Consider the following 21,996-nt stretch of genomic DNA (forward strand, 5'->3'; position numbering starts at 1 on the left):
TCTGACTACAGACAGGTCTCAACTTCACAGCAGTTTTCTAATTAGTGACAGCATTTGGAATATTTATTTAAAAATATGACTATAAAAACACTACTTGCCTCAGCTTCAATTAAGCAGGTGCTGTTAACATCAAAATGAGGTTTTACTCTTGTCCTCTTTGACTTTGTGCAGCTGCAATCAAGAAAACTGCCCTAAAATTTGCTTAACATCAGCATCACATGAAACTTAACATATTGCTTTGGTAGAGTCCATAGAGTATATGCTATTTACTGACCTCTTTTAAGATCCACAAGAATAAACAAACACTTCAATCAACTGCCCGCCTCAGACCTGTTTATGCTACAAGCATCTCCTCACTGAAGGCCTCAGCAGTTCTACTGCTACATTAATCAAGCTCAAGGACCACAAAGTGATTGTAATCTGGCGCTTCTTCCATCCTGCCTTTTGTATTTTACACTAGAGTGTTAGGAGAAGCAGACAGGCACATGAAATTTTGCCTAGCTTTGTGCAAGGTAATCTTTCATCCACATATCCATGGCCCAAGGCAGCTACAATAGCAACAGGACACACTGAAGTTAATATTTCTGTATGGTCAAACACCATTCTACTATGATATCATACAAGACTTATGGCTGCCACACCATTTTACCCAGCTTTAACTATCTAAGTATTCAAGTCCTACTGAAAGTGATGCTTCAATAGATGGGATACTGAACTGGGTACAACCAAGCATATCTCAGGGGCCCAAATCAATTACATTTTTATCTTCTGGTATCTGTCTCTCTTAACACTTTGAAATCATAGCACAAACTTCAAAAACATTTTCTTCCAAGTGGCTGTTACTATGCTGTCTCCCTTTCATGCTTCCTACAGACTAAACCAGGAATGGTTATCTGACATAAGGCACTTTCGTCTTAGCTTAACAGTGAGCAAGTGTTTCTGGAGGAGACAGAAAACCACACGTGGTTCCCCTTGTTGAACCATGGAGGCAGATGACACTCCTGCACTTCCGCTGTGAGATGCAGAGGAGACAATTTCAAATGCACTCTTTGAAGACCTTGATTTTTGTTTCTATGCCACTGCTTACACTCCCTTACATTCATCTTTATCTTCTGTTGAAGTTTTATTAGGATTATATTTGGTATTTAATATTCTTTTTTTTTTTTTTTTGTCACTGTAATTCCACAAGTTGACATTCCTGGCACCATGAATCAATGTTTCTCAGAAACCCAGAACAACCTCAAAGCTTTTTTTCTCTGTCAAAGACCCTGATAAACATCAGCTCTCCTCTTCTTCTTAAAGCTGGTTTCAAACACTGAAATGACCTTGGAATGAAATTTTTTGCAGATGTCAGATCAAAAAAAAGAGCAGAGTTGGGGAAAAACAAAATTACCAACATATAGGAGGAAAATTGTCTAGTCAATGGCAGAAAGAACATGTAAGCACCACTGCAATCCTTCAAAAAGAGTATCTCTATTTCCAGTTCCCCAGGATCTGAAATAGGGTGCAAAGTACCCTTAGGGAGACCATCTTCTAGTAACATACAGTAGACTGATTATAGACTGAGAATGAAAAGAGACTGAACTATGTTTATGATCAACAGGATGTCTACCAACTTTATTTTGACCAACACTACAGATACCCACTTGCTCTCAAGATAGATGCTGGCAGCAAGCAAGAGTTAACTTTTAGTATAGGGCCAGCTGGAACAACACAGACCACTCAGACAATAAACGTCACCTCACAAGTGCCCTGGATTTATTCCAAAAATCACTTGAAAAGTGGTAGTCTTTCTTGACACACTCAAGGACCAATTCAGCTTGAACCAGCAGCATTACTTCTTTTTTTCCCTAGTGCATATTATGAAACAGTTTCTAAATCTATCTCGAGATGATTTTGAATAATCTCCAGATCCACATTTTCCCACAGTATCACTAAGCAAGCCTGTAAATTATTTTCCTTGTATTTAAGCTCAAAACCCCACCTCCCAAAAGAAAGAACCCTTCCCATGTAGAATTTTCTAAGGCAGAAAGCTATTTGCAAAGCTATTCATTCACATTATTACTGCTAAGAAATCACAGGATTTCAGCTGGCATTCAATAATTTTATTTCTAGCTATTTCCCTGAACTCACAGCACTTTCACAGTCAGGGACGTAAGCAAACACAACACCTGCTTGGATTTGGCAAGCTGCAAGGGGTTCAGAATTAAGGCAACCCCTCTAAAAATCTCCCTCATTTACAGATGCAGATTTGCTGATGATAGGAAGGTAGTTGTGCTCACCTTCAGAAATGAGGATGAACCGGATTAGCAAATACTGAGGCTTCATCTCACATTTTAAATGGAGGCTGGTAGTCAGAAAGGAGTGAATGACAAAATAAGAGCTATTACTGATTTGCTGCTTTTTTCATATAAAGTCTGCTTTCCTCTTTTCACTGCAGGCCAAACCTTAAGGTATGGAGCAGGAGAGAACATACAATAACATCAGCCTGAAGAGTAAATACAACTGGAGCAGTTGGGACTCATTTTTCTAATATTTTGATGATTAGAAGAAAGATACTTTCTTCTTCTTTTTTCCTAAAAAAATATTTGGCTTCTCAATGGTTACATTGTCTGTGTAAGAAGTTACATCTAAAATGATAGCAGTAACACCACCTCCAGCAGAGGTATGCATTGATAACTCTTCCCTCCTCCCACAGTTACTTAAACTTTCCCCGTTTCTACCTAAATGGTTGACAGTACTTAGGTGTAGTCTCAGCAGACTAGTACTTAGTTATGTTTATTGTCTGACATGATTGAATCAGTACAAAGAGGGGGAAAAAACCATAAACAAATCTTCATCTAAATGAATAGTTTACAACCTTAAATTCATTATGGATAAACTGTGGAATGGAAAATAAACATCCAGTTCTGAAAAGACTTAGGAAATTATTTTGCATGCATGATCTAGAGGTGTTTTCTAAATAAGAGCAGCAGCATTATATTTATTGAGGACATTAAAAAGAAGCTATTAGAAGTCTGAGTATTTGTGAAGAGCCTCCTTCCACAGCAGGCTGAAATTCTTGCCCTTTGAAACTTGCAAGGTTAAATTAAATGTCATTCAAGGAACAGGTTATGATCAGCTCACGAGACACCATTCTCCAATCTTCCACCTCTGATCACTCTCCTTCATGATTTAATGCAAACTCAGCACCCAAGAAGGAATCATTCAGGCTACAGCCCAGATACAGTCCCACACACAGCATCCAACCTCTTAGATTATCTTATACATTATTTTTATGTACGAGATGGTCATGAACTATATGTAGAGAATTCCACTCAGACCAGCAAGCAGAAAAGCAAACACAATTTTGCAGGAAATGCTCTACTTTAAAGACACAAAGAAAGAAATTCTCTCTCTCACCACTCCTGTGAAATTATAGTTAAGTAACTGACAATGACAGAATTTAAACTTACTTCGAAAAACTGTTTTAAGCAGTGTGTAACAGCACCACCTGGTGATCACAGCGTTACAATGTTTTTAAGACATCCACGGAGTTAAGGCACAGAATTCAGCATAGGACAGATTTCAATTCTAGTTATGGGTAATTTGGCACCTTTTTCCATTAAAGATGCAAACAATTCACACCATATACAGTAACACTGTAATTCTGTTAACAAAATAAATAATCAAACTTCTCAGAGCTGCATCAGCTGGCTTCTGCCAGCAAGCAGCAAAATCTCAACACTGCAACAGCCAGTTTAGTAAAATTCAGTAATAGGTTAAAATGCTTCAATATCCTAGGTCAATGAACTGTTTATTTAAAGGTTTGGTTTGTAGCTCATAGAGGTGGAAAGACCACCTCAGGATTAGAAAGAGTTAAGGCTAAGTTATTAAAATCACTTGAAAAATGAAACAGGATGTTATGTATATGCTGTATACTCTGAACTGATTAATACATAAACAGAATTCACTCTTTGGTCCTAGCTCATCGAGAGTTTTACTGCTGTTCCAGCCAAGTACTGCAGAACATCTAATACACATTGCTGGAAAAATCCTTACATATCCAGAAATGAAAAGAATAGTCCCTAAAGACATGGCAAGTGACAAGAATTCTATTAGAGTTGAGCATTTCTTTTCCATCGCTCCTTTTTAAGTTGCGACTAAATTAGCACAGCCTGCGCACTCCAGGGTGTGTGCTGGGAGGAGGGAGGGGGAGAAAACGGAAGATATGAAGGCCTGAGGCACTTCAAGCAGAGAGCATCCATCTGCTAGCAGTAGTCAATGAACAGAACATTTCTAAAAAAGCTTCCCACTCATATTAAGTCAAGCCAAAAGAACAGCAAACACCTTCATTCTGACTGTGCATGACTGAACATAACAGGACAGTGAGTTATAAATACATGTTTAATTATTCTTTTTTAATTTATAGAAGCTCACAATGCAGTCCTGTGTTCAGCCTCCGCTGCTGCAAAGCAGGTTTAAGGTTCCTGCTCATCTCACAGTATCACTAAGGTTGGAAGAGACCTCAAAGATCATCGAGTCCAACCTGTCACCACAGACATCATGACTAGACCATGGCAGCAGCTGGGGGTGATCTGCCCTTCACAGATCATAACAAAACCCTACATTTTAAAATACGTCCCCTAATTTACTCCTGTCTCTGGTGAGCCGCAACAGACCAGTGGCAATCTTGGATTAGATGGATGTTATACATTCCTTCCTCCACTCTGTGGTGGCATGGGGAGGAGTGAAATGATCAAAGGAAAACAGGAAAAGATGAGGGAAACTGGAAAAGGCAGGTAAGATGGAAAAGGCTGGGATCAAACTGGCTTTGCTGTTAGAAACGTGTATAATGGAACTGGAATCCAGAGCTGCAGCTCTATGAGCCAAAAGCCTCTGATGGCAACACCACTCAGAGGAATTCCTGACCCTTTATACAACATCTCATTCCCACTTGCATGCTGCAGTACATCAGCTCTCTGGGCTGACACAACTACCTGCTGAGAGCACAGCAAACCCCAGCACAGCAATCATCCAGATTAAAAATAACTGCAATGAGTGCGCAGAGCTGTTCTGGTTCAAGCTGGGACCAGGGTTCAGTTTTTACCATTTGATGGTTTCTTTTTTTCAGCAGAGAGTATCAGCAGACTGACCTATTTGCTGCTGTGGTTATATTAGACAAAAGACCCTCCCACTGAACATGTAATTCATACCTGGTACAGAACCCTGTAGTTTCTATTCATTCATATTTAATACCTATATTTATATTTGGGTCTTCCACCACTACAGTGAATTTGCCTGTGAAAGGCTGCTGTAGCAATGGCACTGAAGTGGAGTGAAAGTCTTTGCCCAAGAGATTTCTGAATAGTGTATGCAAAGACAGTCTTGTCCATCAGGGAGGACACAACTGGGAAGGCAGTGAGGACAATCAAGCTACACATATAATGTCACAGTGAAGCATCACACTGCTGTTGTACTGCTCCCTTGGACACCACTGGATGCCTGTGACAGATACTGTGTCAGATGAGCCTGGGCAGGTGTCATTACAGTCCAACAACAGGAACACAGCATGCCTGCACCACCTTTCACAGACACATGTGAGCCAATGCAACCTGTATCCTACACCAGACATGTCAGTTCCTCCAAAATCATCAGCCACAAGAAGATGAAAGTGGCTTGGGATTCCAGCTAACTCACGTCCAGCTGCAAAGTGCAGATGCAGTGAGTGCCAGCATGTCTGCAAGAACACACGTAAATAAACCATAGTATTCCTTATATAAATAGCGTATACAGGCATGAGATTTGTCCTGTCATGTGTTAGTCCTATAAAGGGTTCAGAAGTTTAATGCTGTGGCCGTTATCGAAGAAAAGTGATCTTCCGAGAAAACTGCAGGAGCCCCATCAGCAAATCACATTTACAGACCTGCAGGCTTATGGAATGCTTCCCTCCACTCTGTCACATCACCAGCTCTCCAGCTTATTTCAGAGAGAAAACAAGACAACACTTTCGACACATGAAAAAGGAACTAGGCGCCATCAGAGAACACAGCATTAAAAAGCAACATGCTCCCTTTCAGGTTTTGTACCACAGTGCCTGTAAAATGACACAAACACTTCAAAACTCGTGTCTGAATGTTTAAGAGAGTCCTATGCCATGTAAGTGGCATACATTTTTTCCATTATCGAAAGAGAGCAGCATCTACATGAAACCAAAGCTGATACCTGATGTAAGCCTGTCTAACAACATTTCAAAGCTATAAATGGTTTAGACTCAAAAGCTGGTAAGAAAAGGCACGATTACTAGCAGACAAATACATAGATGTCACAAGCGAGAGAGGATGGTAGAAAACAGGCAACTGCCTGTCTCCTTCTCACTGTTCAAAAAGGAAGATAGACCTATTAATATCCACATTCATCTCCTTATGAATAGCACTATAAAAAAAAGTGAATTTAAAAGAAAAAGTAACCAGTTTGCCTAGTGGGATAAATAAAGAATTGCTCTCAAGAGAAACAACAAGTTCCAATTACTTACACAAGGCTGTGGGGAGATAAAACTCCATCAGTGAATTCCACAAATGTGGTAATATATTGTCCCACTCTATGTCATACAGAAATAGTCAAAATTAACAGGAAGAAATTTTAAGATACAAGAGGCCAAAACTCCAAGAAATGTCTGAAGCATGGAGAATTCTGTTTGTTAAAATGAAGCAGAGATTTGTGCTTCCCTGGCACAAGTCTTCTTGCCCACAGCCAACTAATAAACTAAGAGACAGAGCAGAGACAGGAGAGGAGACGGGGCAACAGAATCATGAAAGACGCCTTTAACTCCAGACTCACAAACAGGCCAATTCAAAAAGAGGCTGAACAAGCAAATATTTTTTGTTATTAGTTAAGAAGAAATTAATTAATCTGATTAAGACTTTTTAGTTTTTCAAGGACAATCTTCAAAATTAAAAGGGAAAGTAACAACAGATTTAGTCCTGAGTCCACATACAGACTGAACATACACCCCTGAAGAATTTCAGAAGTGTCTTTTCTGATTAAGCAAACAAAGAAACAATGAAGGAACACCAGCAAAGCTTGATTCACTTATTTTAACCAGATGGGATGCTGTTCTCAAAGTTTTAAGTTGTCTGTCAGCCTCTTGGCAAAACCCTACCATTACATTACCTTCATCAGATTCTCTACTCTTAAATGTTCCCAGACCCTATTCTCATTGGAAACATAGCAGATCTCATTAAGAGAGACATGGATTCTTCTGTGATACTGTCACTGTGAGGACAAGCAGCAGATTGAAAGTATCTCTGGGACTGGTACTTTGTTCATCATTTCCTATCAAAACACAAAGATGGTCAAGGCTTAAGACAATAAAAAATTTCACATCTGAACTTCAGTAGGAACTAGCCGATGAACGTATAACCAAAATATTGTCCTAAATCAGCTGATGAATTTATGTTTGTTAAAAGACCAATCAAGGGGAGATAGAAGGAATCACAGAAACATAGAACATTATGGGTTGGGAGGGACCTCAAAAGATTATAATAATAAAAAAAATAAAAAACCACCAGGTTGGAAGAGACCTTCAAGATCATCGCGTCCAACCCATCAACCAATCCAACCCACCCAAACAGCTAACCCATGGCACCAAGCACCCCATCAAGTCTCCTCCTGAACACTTCCAGTGATGGGGACTCCACCACCTCCCCGGGCAGCCCATTCCAATGGGCAATCACTCTCTCTGTATAGAACTTTTTCCTAACATCTAGCCTAAATCTCCCCTGGCGCAGCCGGAGTCTGTGTCCTTTTCTTCTGGTGCTGGCTGCCTGGGAGAAGAGACCACCCCTGAGTGTCCTCTTCTCCAGGCTAAGCAACCCCAGCTTCCTCAGTCTCTCCTCATAGGGCTTGTGTTCCAAACCCATTACCAACTTTGTTGCCCTTTTCTGGACTCATTCCAGCAAGTCAACACCCTTCCTAAACTGAGGGGCCCAGACTGTCTCCTCTCTGCTGTGTTGAGATCCCAGCAGATGTCAGGCAGGTTGAAGTCGCCCATGAGAACAAGGTCAGGCGATCCTGAGACAGCCCTAAGCTGCCTATAGAATGCATCATCAACTTCTTCCTCCTGGTTGGGTGGTCTATAACAGACTCCAACCAGGATGTCCGCCCTGCCGGTCTTCCCTCTAATTCTTACCCACAAGCACTCAACCCGATCGTCCCTAATCTCCATCTCAATGGCATCTAGTGCCTCACTGATGTACAGGGCCACCCCTCCACCCCTTCTTCCTTGCCTGTCTCTCCTGAAGAGCCTGTAGCCATCAATTGCAGCGCTCCGGTCATCTAGCCCAACCCCCCTGCCAGGGCAAGACCACCTAGAGTAGGTCACACAGGAATGTATCCAGGCATGTTTCTAATATTGCCAGAGAAGGAGATTCTACAACCTCTCTGGGGAGCCTCTTACAGTGTTTTGTCACCCTCACAGTGAAAAAGCTTTTTCTTACGTTCACATTGAACCTCCTATGATCCAGCTTGCACCTATTGCCTCTTGTCCTATCATTGGACTGGGAAAAGCCTGGCTTGCCCTTCACACATTTATAAACATTAACAAGGTCACCTCTCAGTCTCCTCTTCTCCAAGCTACAGACTCAGCTCCCTCAGCCTTTCCTCCTAAATGAAATGTTCCACTCCCTTAACCATTTTTGTGGCTCCATGCTGAACTCTCTCAAGAAGTTCCCTGTCCCTCATGAACTGAGGGGTGCAGAACCTAGGCACAGAATTCCAGATGTGGTCTCACCACTTCAGAGCAGAGCAAGAGGAGAACCTCTCTCAACCTATTAACCACACCCCTTTAGTAAACCCCAGGATACCATTGGTCTTCTTGGCTACAAGGGCACATTGCTGGCTCTTGGTCATCCTTCTATCCACCAGGAGCTCCAGGTCCCTGTACTGCTCTCCAACAGTCATATTAGTTATCTGAGAAAGAAGTTCTATATGTGCAGAAAGAGAAGCCACAGTACCAGAAAGCTTCTTCAGATGCTTCTAAATCAAACTCTATGGCTCCCCCTCCCCCTGCCCCACCAAGTAGTAGAGAACAGGCAGGGAAAAAAAAAAAAATATTCTTATGCTGCTTTTATCCAAATTCTTGGAATAACTTACACTAGCTAAAGAATGGGCTTTCTGCCTCTGAGGCTTTTAAATTTCTTTTTTCTTAAAGAAGTGGTTTACTTATCTCTTCAGGTCTTCAGATTAGTGAAGTTGCCTGTAAACCCTGAAAGCTGAAGTTCTAAGAAAGATGTGTAAGATACAGAAATATTCTGATTGTCAACCATCAGAGACTCCAGCATCTGAACCATAATTTATGCTTCTGTGACTTACCAGACCTTGCAAAGCAGAGGACCAGGAAAGCCCCACACCTACTGACACTCAAGCAAGCCTCAGAAACAGAGGTCCAGCAAGCTGGAACACAAACACAACAGCCTAGGAACACCAGAACAGTTCTCTGTTGAACTCTTTTGTGATAAGCAACTGTGATCACAAATGTGAAAGGACAACAGGTCGATAAAATAACATTCCTTTTAAAATTATTTGATTAATATCAAGAATTTAACTTCCTGGGCTGCAACTTCTCTGTTTTCATGGCTCTGGAAGTATACTCTGTTCAGAGAGGAAAAGCAATGAAAGTCAAGAGACACCTGAGCAAGAAATAAAATATGCTATGGTTACACACATCCATGTTTTAGCTGAAAAGGATGGATCTACAAGACAGGAGGGAAAGCCTCAAAGGAAGCAACCTTGAATTTGCTAGCATGTAAAAGGGCAGAGAAGTAGGATGTAATTCAGTAGGTTCAATTTTGGCCATGTCAAGACTGTGTCATCAAGGAGATATACAAATGCAGACAAAAGCCTAGATTCATCACCCTTATCTTTAGACAGAACCTCTGAGCTTAGTCAATCTAGACTTCCTTTCAATGACTGAAGAGAAACAGACACTTAAAAGAATCATGAATCATTTGCCTTCCTTTTGATTAAATTAATCACACCCTAAATCTGTCTGCCTCTATGCAGAGACCCTGAAAGGAGTTCAGGATGATGAGCTCACACAGGCATCTAAGCTTTGCCATTCTAACTCAGGTCATGACATGGAACTAAATGGAAGAGTTATGTTGAGAATAAAAAGGGAAAGGTTGCAGTTAAACAAAAAGAACAACCAAGAAAACACACACACACAAAATACGTACGATCACCCCAAATGAAAAGGGAAAGATGCCCCTTATCCTCCTTCAAGGAGAGATGGACAAAGTTAACACATCAAATGGAAAGATGGAGGAAATGAATGACACAGAAGTTGTTAATGATAGCGAAGCACTCAGACAAGGCAGATCAAAGAGGGTAAAGCTGAAGTAATGGTTTGGCTAGAAGAAGAAGTCTTTCAAAGCCTTACTGAATAAAGAAATTTAGGAAGATATATGACAAAAATCAGGAAGGGAGAACTTTAAGTAGTGGTTAGCTTAAAAGACAAGAGAAAACTCAATTGACTACTCATTAAATGTGGACATGACAGGATTAGCTTCTATCACAACAGAAATGAAAGTAATGACAAGAAAATGGCAGAGACTAGACTAGAAGCTTCATTATTGAAATCAAAGCCACAGACAGGAGTTGATACAGGAAGAAGAGCCAAAGAAAATATTAAAGCCAGCAAAGGAAACACTCTAGAAGAATTCAAAGTCTATGCACAGCTGGAAAACTACAAATTCACCAAGTGACAGATACATGGTGGAACTGCTCACATTACTGGAGTAATGGAATGGATGGTTACAGGCTCCACGAAAAGAAAAGACAGAAGTTGACAGGTGGCTCACTGTACACAAAGGAACAGCTTGAGTGTGCAAAGCTTTCCCCAAAACAAAACAAACAAACAAAACGCATGCCAATAAAGATTTAGTGGCAATGGATGAGAGGCCAGGCCAAAGGAAACATTGTCATGAACACTGCTATAGAGCACCTGATTTTGAAGATGAAGCCTTCTTTGGACTATTGTCCTGATGAACTCTCATGGTGAAAAGTAACTGCCCCAGCAGCTGCTGGAAGGGAATCATAACAGGGCACAAGCAATACAGTGGACTTCCAGAGCATGTCAGCAACAGGTCAAGTAGGAGAAGCACCGTGATACACCTACCGTTCTCTATACCATTCTCTAGAAAGGACGGAGTGGGGAAGAATGTGAAGTTTGATCAAATGCTTGGTTACAGCAACCCTGACATGCTTAAGATCTTGTGGGGTGTGAGGATAGCACAATCCTGGGGTTTAGAGGGCTATTTTCATTTTTTTCTGAGAAGTGGTATGCAGAACCTCTGTGAAGGCCAAAGGGGCCAGGAAAAGTGGCCAGTCTGCAAGCAGTCTCCCCAAAGCACAAAGACTCCATATTGATGTGCAGGAAATTGAGATGGCAAGCTGTGTGGCAGCTTGGCTTTATAGTAGCTCATGAATCTCCTTTTTCTGTTGCAATCTTTGTTTGCAGGTGTCTCAGTTCTCTCTCAGTGTTTCAAGGAAATGAAGCGTTACTCATGGCAGAGAAAGATTGAACAAGGGCCTATTTAAGCAAAATCTATACACTAGTCAGTTGGACTGGATAGGACACATCTAAGGATGCTAAAGGAACTTTGAGTGAGGCATCTTTGCTATCTTTATAAAGTTGTAGGAATCAGAGGTTCTCTGTGCCTGGATGGTGGCAAGCATCAGGTTTTTCTTCCAGAGGTGGAAGCAGAATACTGGAAGGGAGGAGTCAGCCTCCCCTCAGGCTGTTGGAAGACTATGGTCAAATCTACCTGGAAATCATTTCCAGACACACAAAAGGCAAGAAGGTTATGAGGAACTGCCAGCACAGATTAAATGAGGATAGGTCATGCCTGTCTGCAAAAAAAGCCACACTGCAGTCAGAGTCAACAGTAACCACTGCTCTTCCCTTATCCCATTTAATCATTCTCCCTGGTTGACAAATTGAAGTTCACCTGTCTTGTCTGTCTCCTCAAGTTGGGTGACAGAACTGGCCAGATTCAAAGAGAAGCGGTCTACAATTTCACCATCAGCCCTAGGAGCAAGATTGATACTGAAGTCAGTACTGTTTAATGCCTTCATCAGCACCATGGACAACATGACAGGAGGTTCCCTTTGCCAGCCAGCAGTCACCACTCTGGGGCAGCAGTCAATAAACTAATGGACAGAGGTGTTATTCAGAGGAATCTGATGATACTGTAGAAATGAGGTGACAAAAACCTCATGAAGTTCAACAGGGCAAATGCAATTTCTTTTGCACTTGAGACAGAAGAACTACATGGCAACAATATAGGCTGGGGACTGTTTGGTTGGGGAGTAGCTTTGCAGAAAAAGATCTAGATTTCTCAGGGACAAAAAGATGAACATGACGCAGCAGCACTCAATTGCAGCAATGAAGGCTAACTGCATCCTGGAGCTGCATTATCAAGACTGTAGCCAGCAGGTCAAGGGAAGTGATTGTTATCCCCTGTTCAGCACTTGTGAGACTATATTTAGAGTACTTAGTCCAGTATTCTTCTGCACAAGACAAGGCATTGACATATTGGAGCAAGTCCAGCAGAGAGCTGCTTAGGGGATTAGAAGACTGGAGGCACATGATGTGAAGGTGAGAGCTTAATTTGCTCAGACTAAAGATGAGAAATCTAAGGAACAGGTCTTATTGGTGCCTTCAGCAAGTCGGTGGGAAGTTATAAAGGTTATGGAGCCAGAATCAGAGATGCACAGCAAAAGAAAGACACAAAAGACATGTTTCATCAAAATAAATTCTGGCTACATACAAGGAAAAAAAAAAAGAAAGAAAATCTTCACAGTGAGGGTGGTGAAGCATTAGAGAACTGGTTGTCTAAGGAGAGATGCACTAGGCCCTGGGCAGCTGAATGCAACTTCAAAGCCATCGCTTTGTGGACCTCCAGAGGTCCCTTGCAATCTAAATTACTTTAGGATTCTAGCATTCTCCCCTCCCTTGTTGTATTAGCTTTGTTACAGTGTTCGCTGTTCCTCTTCTCGGGATACTTCTGTTCAAGTGTATAATATACTGTAATTATACAGCAGTGTATTATACAATAAGAGCCCTCCATAACCACAGAACTGTCAGGGTTAGAAGGGACCTCAAGGACCATCTAGTTCCAATCCCCCTGCCATGGGCAGGGACACTTTCCACTAGATCAGGTTGCCCATGTGCAGCCTGACCTTACCAGAGATGGGGCTTCCAGCACCTCTTCAGGCAAACTGTTTCAGTGTCTCAACACCCTGGTGCTGAAGAAATTCTTCCTAATGTCTAACCTGAATCGACCCTCCTCTACCTTAAATCCATTCCCCATAGTCCTGTCACTACCCAACACCCTAAAAAGTCCTTCACCAGCTTTCTTGTAGGCCTCCTTCAGACACTGGAAGGTCCCAACAATGTCTCCTTGGAGCATTGCCTTCTCCAGACTGAACAACCCCAACTCTCTCCGCCTGTCTTCATAGAAGAGGTGCTCCAGGCCTCTGATCATCCCTGTGGCCCTTCTCTAGACATGTTCCAGCACATCCATATCCTTGTAATAAGGGTTCCAGAACTGTATACAGTACTCCAGGTGGGGTCTCACAAGAGTGGTGGAGAGGGGGAGAATCAGCTATGAAATTAGTGATGACAACAAAGGTTAAAGACTTAAGCAAATAGCTTAAATGTAAACAATCAAAAATGCATTAGGGATCATTTTCAGAAATGCCTTCCAATTTAGCATTCAAATACTATTAGCTATGTTTTGGTATTTGAGGGGACTGAAGAAAAGAACACTTTCATTCAAAGAAATTACAAAAAACACAGCACAACAGTTCAGAAATTGGATTAAGATAGATACAGCTGCAATCTTCCAACTTAGATTAAACCAAATTTGAATATATGCACCTGAAGCTTTGAAGTTATAATCATGTCATTGACCTCCCTTCCCCCTCCCTTTCCTTTCCAGCCACTGAAGATTACTGAAAGTATCTGAGCTCCAAATCAAGAACTTGTAACTACAACTCTGACATGGACACAGTGAGAGCAGACTGCCTTCAAGGAAAGAAGAATAAACCAGCTATTTAGAGAATTATATAATGCAGCACTGAGCTATAAAATGAGATTTAAAGAGACAAGACTGCATTTCAGCCCTCTAAGTAACATTAAAGTTGGGCAATACTGTAGCATTTCAAGACACTCAGAAAACAGAGGAAGAAGTCTTGTCAAAGGGCCCCTTCTCAGATAGTATTTTATTCGCAATTCCACTTCTTCACAACAAGAGCACTGTTTGGCTATGTTGCAAAACTCTTCAAAACAAAGTTGAAAGACCTCTTCACATCATCTCACAGATGTGCATGGTTTTGTAACAAAAATGAGCTCTGTATGAACAGATATGAAGCATTTTATGGACGTGAGCTTGCTGAACTTCTGGAACTTAGCAGGCTCTACTAGCAGAGTACTGCATGCTGAAAATCAAACTGATTATGAACAAATACAACAGCATTAGGTCTTTCCTGAATAAATATTTTAGCAAGTGTAAACAGAACTCCAGTTTTCATAAGCAGCCAATTCCCAAACAAACACCCACAAACATCAGCTAGTACAGCAAAGAAAGGCAGAGACTATGAACTGGCATGCACCACTGCACTATGAATAGCAAGGGAACAGAGCAAAGGCTCGTGTAGGAAGGGAGACTAGTTCTGTGTGTTAGACACTCTTACACAAACCTGAAACTAAAACCTTCAGGATTTGTCCCATGTCTTTGTTTCTACAAATCACAGAACCATAGAATCATTTCAGTTGGAAAAGACCTTTAAGATCATCAAGTCCAACCATCATCTAACTCTACCAAGTTTGGTGCTAAACCAAAGTTAAAAATTGTTTAGCAGAAGAGTCCATAACTGTTGAGCAGTTGGGAGATTTTGCTTCTGCATTTCTTCACTTTAGAATAGGGGGAATAAATAAATAATAAACACATGTAAACGATTACTTTAGCTATTCTAATTAAAAACTGTTTGTCACCTAATTCTAAACATCCTTTCATTAAAAGCCTCAAAAAAAACCCAACAACTGCATCGCGTACTCAGCCAACCCCAGCTGCTTTGCTAGTGATTAACTAAGAGACAGTGAGCCCAAATCACCTCCCTTTCACCTCCCTTGAAATGAGACATTACAGCAAGGAAGAATTTGGCCCAGACTATATGGGGAAGGAGGAGGGGAAGGGAAAGCAGTGGGAGGTTGTTTTTTTAAAAACCCTCAAGTCCTTGCTCCCTTGGTGGACTTTTCCTCTCATCATGTCAAGCCTGCAGGTTGCTGGCAAGCACACTAGGAGACCTGCCAGGGCTCTCAGACCACACACACACAGTCTCAGCTGCTCTCAAATAGACTGGAGACGACCTTCAGAATGATCTGGGCTCCAGCACTTCCTAATGCTTGGTTCTTCCCTTTGGCAATAGGCTGTACAGAGCATCACACAGGAGAAAATCATCTACTTATGCTACTGAAGGTAGGTACCACGCAGCCTTGACGTCAGAGCCATCAGTGAGTTGCAGGAATAGGCCTTCTGAAGCTGCTTACAAGCTGTGCTGCACCAGTAACCCTACTGCTGAAATTAGTTCATTTGCAACTTGGTTAAATTTGGAAATGCAAACATAGTAGTACCATCAAGTAAATAAAAAAATAGCTCAGCATTTTTTTCTGATCAGACAGTGCAGTGCTCCAAAGATCACTGCTCATTTTTAATACAGTCAACTACCAGTGCACTTCAGTCACAATCAGTAACAACCCAACAGCTTTCATTTAAAAATATATGAAGTAATTTCATTTATATTGCTACACTTTCAAATCTAAACACAATGGTTAATATCCATAATTTCACCCCAAGAAAAGCCATGATCATGAGCACAGTAACTGGGCCAGATTTTGTTCACTGCCATAGCTGAATTTACAATTAAAAACTATGTAAAGCTGAAAGTGTGATTAAATACAGCAGACAACTGGCTCATTATACAGCAGCAGAAAGAAAAGGCTTTCAAATACCAATTGCTGTACCTGAAATATCGACTGCCGTTGTCATTCCTGCGACTGAACAAGAACATCACTTAACTCATTGAAAAGAACTTTCCCAGAGACAGATTGGCAGCATGACAAATGCAGGTTGGCTACAGAAATCAGAGACCAAATACTTTTTTTTTTTCATAAAGGATACCCACAAAAAAGAGTAGAAAACATGTGAAGAGCCACATGTGAAGACAGGTAGAGGTAAAAAGGCCAATTATTTTTCTCTTTCAAAACAGTTTGGAAGATAATTTAAAGTACCGATAATTTCTTGTATATGATGCTGATAGACTTCAGCCAAGTGAGAATCATTGTGTATGATTAGGGGGGCCCCATGCACAAAAGTTGTAGGGAAGGATCATAGACATACCCCCCAGCAAACACTCATTCAAGGAAGAAGCTGTGTCTAGGTCCCAGAAAAACACCTACACTGTCTTTAATTGTGATTCCCTTTCAGCATAACCAAAAGGGCTTTTGAAGGATTCAAACACGCTAAGAAGCAATAGGACAGTAATTTTCTCCCCTCAGCATTACACTAGTCTACAATTAAAGACAAGGAACTGAGCAGCTGTATGCACAACAAGCCAATTTATTTTTAAAACAGCTGTGCAAGATTACATCCAAAGACAAACTTCACTAACTGTAAAAGGTATCCTAGTGATTTTATTCCAGTGGTTATTCAAGTTACATTTTAAAAAGGCATTGTTAAAACTCTTAAGATAGTAACTTTGGACCTGACATTAAAACTAGCTCACCTAAAAGTCTAGGCTTTAATATGCCAAATAAGCAGGGCTTAGTGACATTCACTACAGACAACTGAGTAAAACATTCTGTAGGTGAAACAATTCCTATATAAATCAGCTGAATAAGGCTGAGTAAAGCAACACAGCTACATTTCAATGACACAGTTCCACCATCTTTCTATACTTGTGGAGACAGAATTTCAAATCAGTCTTATCTTTTGTATATTTATGCAGGCATGATAATATCAGGTAAGATTTTCTATGTCTGAATTGCAAGTGTAATACTTTAATTTAGAATGTATCTTGATCTAAAACATCCCCCCCAAAATGAGCACCATATCAGTAAAACCCATCTATGTCCCTTGATTAACTACATGTCAGCTTCTCAGTCTTTGATATGACAGTCCATCAGCTGTCATCTCCAAGAGTCACAAGGCAAGAGTATTAATTAGTCAGAAAATGACATCTCCTGTCCATTGATATGACAACACCAACTGAAGCTGGAAGATTATGATGTTTCTGGAATAAAAGCTGGTTTATTTACTCTTTAAGGAGGGTAGATTATGTAGCTCTCAGTTAAAGTGTATAGCATGTAATGACAACAGCTATTTAAATATCTTCTGGACATGAAAATAATTTTTCCAGTTTTGCCCTCTCTGTTCAACAGGCACATATTAAGCACATGGTTAGTATAAAGCATGCATAAACATATACATTATCTCACACTTACACTGCATAAAAACAAAAGCATTTGAACAAGTAAACACGCATAAAACATTTCACGAATCCTCAAAACTGATAAAACAGTAAGTGAAAACTGGTTAACAGATAATAAAAGGGTGCAATGGGCATGTCAACCTTGAAAAGGCCCTTTTAAACTATCATAGAATGTCAGGTGCCATTACCCTTTGTTAGCCAGCCACCTGACCTCATAAATCAGGTATTACAACCAAATGAAAGCACAATGTAAAATCCACACTAGGCAGACTTGTCTTCTGAATAATGAGCAGCCTGCCAAAGTTTTGAGGTCACATTCAAACCTAAAAATTGTAATCAATCATGACTTTTTGCATGTGTATGAATATATGACAAAGACTAAAGCTTGCAAGTACCATTCTGCAGAGTTTGTGCTCGTGACTCCTTTCCCAGATTGGCATGGAATCCACCTCCTAACGTCGGTGTTTTGCCTGCACCTACCGGGGAAAAAAAACAACACCACAATGAATAAACAAGACATGTCAAACCCAATATTGGAATTAAAGTATTAGAGGAAAACTTAATGTGACGCTGTGTTCAGTATCCGTATCATTTACAACATGCCAAATTATATTAAGAAGGGCAACAGTAGTGCTCGAAGAGCCTAAGACGTTGAGTACAAACCCTGTGCAATTCATTTCTTCCTTAGGAAACCATAAGAATTAAAAGGCTCTGAGTCTTCCCAATCTCAGCTCCAAAGAAAATAATTAAAAAAATAAATAAAAATGTGGCAACCCTATTCTAGGCTTAATGTGAAAAATCAATATTGCAAAATATTTCTCAAAGTAATGATGAAACAATTGCCTAGTTGCCTTTTTTTTTCCCCTTGTGAATACTCAATACAGAATTTGAATAGCTAACTACTGGCACTACAGAACACAAAATACATTTACAATCCAATCATGATTGTGTTGGCTACTACAGATGTAATACCAACTTTAAAATAACTACAGTTTACCATTAGGCAAACAGTGACACACTACAAAAACTGCAACTCTGGAACTGCCACATCTACACCATGAAAGGCTGGAGACCAAAATAAGTCTGAGTTGTAAATCAGCATAAACTAGAAGCTGGATTATGCATCTGTTCCAATGCTGAGGAGCCCGAATGCAGAGTCCACTGGGAGTCAATGGAACTACTCATGCAAACCAATCTTGCAGAACAGGGACTTAAATTATCACAGACAGAAATAGTCTCCCACTAAAGCAGGAAGTTTTTTTTTAAAAAACAATCAGGCTACCTCAAGCAGGATAATTCTAATCTATCAGCTTAAAAGCAAATGAGACCAAAAATCTAAATTGCACAGGACTCAAAACAAGTAATTTGCTAGTAATTGGATTTCTACCTAATTCAAGTCATCTGCTCTTCAGAATAGGGGGGAAAAGTCATCTTGTTGTCTACAGTTTTTCCTCAAGTTCTTGTAGCCCTGTCTTGGCATCTTAGAATAGTTTTCTAGAACAAACTAGAATGCCTTTAGCATAGAAACATTCAGAGGAGTGAAGTGTCATTTGAAAGGAGTTGGGGCATGGAAATAACTTATTCAGGTGTGTAGAAGATACAAGTGATGTGTGACCTAAACTGCTCACTCTTACCTCTCAGCTGCATTTAATGTACATTTATGTTGAAGGAGGGGAAAAAACCAAACAACCCACCCTAGTATTCCTGCAGGATTATTTTCTATAAGCCTTCAAAGCTTAATTTTCCATACAATCTTTAAATTAGGCTTCCAGTGCTATCCACATTAGAAACTGGTTTCACCTTCACTTCATTTATAGATCCTTTCAACAAGCAATAATTACAAGCTCTCACATAAATGACCTACAGCTTAAGTACTTCAGTTCAAAATCCTGATTAGAAACAGAAAACATCAAATAGTGACCTTCTCACTAGATATAGAAGTAACCCTCCCAGCTCTGGATTTGCTCTATACTATCATAGTAAAACCTCCCTGCCACTCTTACAAGGTACAGTCTCATTATTTCCATAAATGCTCCAAAACAAATTGATCAGGCAAGACAGGAAGAGGTTACCCAAGTATCCTAGCACACACAACTTTTGGTGTACATCTAACAAGAATGCTTCACCTGGCAAAAAAATAACCAGTGCAAACAGTTTTATGCTGCTGCTTTTTTTTCAGTAGCAAATCTAACTTCAGAAATTCTGCTTTAGGCCCTTGTTCTGTTAGTTTAAGGTTTGCTTTACCACAGGCTTCCTGACTTGTCTGATTTGCAGAGAACACACTCCGGAATCAGTTGAGGAGGCCATAAATTGCAGGGCAAGAGCAAGCACATGGAGCAGGGCAGCCTGGAGGTAGAAGACTCAGAGCACTTGTGTCAAAGGCACCTGTGCTCCCTCCTGTGCACAAAGGCTCCACTTTTCAGTCCCCTTTGTCTTTGAACACACAAAAATACTGAACTGCAGTGGGCTATCATTGTCAAAACAGCTACATTAATCTTTCACAAGTTTCACTGTTTCTACTAAAAAAACTTGTACAAAAGCAATTTTAGTGGTGATAACACTTAAAACTAATCAGAAGCTGAAATTCAGAGAGAATACAACAAAATAAAATTAAGCCAAGCTTTCAGTGGTTTTGTTCTTTCAGACTCTTTTTTTCATTAGACATCGAGACATAACATGGTACATAAAAGTCGCTTCTTTCCAAGCTATAGAGCCTGCAGCAGATACTAGCAGAGCTATCTGAAAAGACAAATTCTACTATCAGGATTGATGTGCCCATTTTTCAGTCAGTTAACTGGAAAGACTGTGCATATCTAATTAGCATTTGGCTTTGAAAAATGCCAGAAAACTAGTCTGTTGAGCACTTGCACTCTCAGAACTGAAAACTAATGTTGCCATTGACTATGAAGTCTCACCATCAGCCTTCATCTTTACAAGCAGAATGCAAACCAAACTCATTAACATAACAGTTAAGTGGGTAATAAAGAGATTAAACTCTTTAAAAAAGAAAACTGTGAAATGAAATTAATTTAAAGACAAAAAGCCCTACAAAGCTAGTCATTTAAAGAGTACAAAGGGTAGGAACAGCAGTTGCTACACACTACCATATTAACTTCCCAGCTTAACTAAAATTTTTACATTTCTTTACCTTTTCCATGTTTTTCCTCTACAACTTCAATAGTGACCTAAACAAGCTTTCAGATTTTTACATTCAGCTTTCAAGACTATAAAAAAAAAATATATATCCAAAAAGTATCTGGTATCTTCAAGTACCACCTGCCAAATCTTCAACACCAACACTAGCATTTCTCTAAACCAATTTAAATACCCTCCTCCTTGAGTTGGTGCCTCCTAGGGTACACAGTCATCTACCTCAGAATCTCAACTTTGAATAAATGAAGCCTCCTCACATAGTTAGCTTTGGACATTTACATGAAATTTTGGACAGCAGGAGGTTTGGAAAGATGTGTTAGGCAGCTCCCAGGTACACCTACTCTTCATTTTTTGTGTGTGGTCCTCTCAATGTGTTACAGTGTCCTGAGAGATCAAGAAAATTGAAGATGCAGGTGATCAGGTATACCTGATCAAGTTTCCATATATCTGGAAACTTGATGGTAGTTGGTCAAAGCTTACGGAGTTCCAGACTCAGCCCATAATCCCAAGAGTACTCATGCTGAATTACGAGTACTGCCTCTCAAGTAGCCAAAAGCAGTCATCGCCAAGTCTGATCTTTGCAGCACAGTCTGCGGCACAGCTGCTGTACGCCGGATCTGAGTAGACTCAGGCTTCTCAGCTGTTTCTGGTTTGCTCCACTAACTCATTACTAAAGAAGTCACATCACTCTCCTCCTCTACAAAAATATTCCTCAAGCAGTAAAAGCATCAAACAAAGCCTGAAGTCTGGTAACTTTGAACAGCAATGAAAAAAGTGACAGATAGCAGGAACAGCACTTATCACATCCCTCCATACAGAGAGGGTAAAGAGCAGCCACTCAGGCATCTGCAGCTTAAAGGGCATTTTTCTGAGAGCTAGTGATATGCTGAGTTTCTGATTCAACACCTGGAGAAGAGACAGAACCAGTCCCAGTGTTACAGATTTTGTCTCCTCTACATAAATGAGCAAGTGAAGACAGAATGAAAAGCTGCTTGCAACTTGAAGTGTATTTGCCATTTGATATGACTAGTCCTATCAAAATCCTTCCCTGTGAAATTAAAATCCCCCAAATCACCAGCCCTTTCTTTAGGACAAGGTAGGAGAAAAGCCTTCAATTTAAAACCTACTTATTTACAGACCCAGCATAAAATCTAGATCTGATGAAGAACACAGACTGCATCACATCAACAGTTTCATAATCAAGGTAGACTAGAGAATCTAATACAAAAAAGTTAATGAGCTTCCTACTTAAGTTCAACTGTAAAAGTCAAAAGGAAAGGAAATAAGCATCTCAATTACAATTCATGCCTG

General features: G+C 40.3%; 1 protein-coding gene across 4 annotated transcripts in view; it reads right to left on the reverse strand.

The window, feature by feature from the left end:
- The window catches only part of BRF1 (BRF1 RNA polymerase III transcription initiation factor subunit), a 178,193-nt gene that overhangs the window by 145,911 nt on the left and 10,286 nt on the right, over positions 1-21,996 (reverse strand). For all 4 annotated transcript variants that reach the window (XR_010988633.1, XM_068148887.1, XM_068148886.1 and 1 more), the window contains exon 2: positions 17,928-18,008. Coding sequence is in view for 3 of the 4 variants with exons in the window: in XM_068148887.1 (XP_068004988.1) it covers positions 17,928-18,008 (81 nt within the window). In the remaining variant the exon portion in view is untranslated. The remainder of the gene's footprint in view (positions 1-17,927; positions 18,009-21,996) is intronic.

The sequence above is a fragment of the Melanerpes formicivorus genome, unplaced genomic scaffold, assembly GCF_026170545.1.
Source record: "Melanerpes formicivorus ecotype bairdi unplaced genomic scaffold, bMelFor1.0.p_v2 SCAF_17, whole genome shotgun sequence".
Classification (NCBI taxonomy): domain Eukaryota; kingdom Metazoa; phylum Chordata; class Aves; order Piciformes; family Picidae; genus Melanerpes; species Melanerpes formicivorus.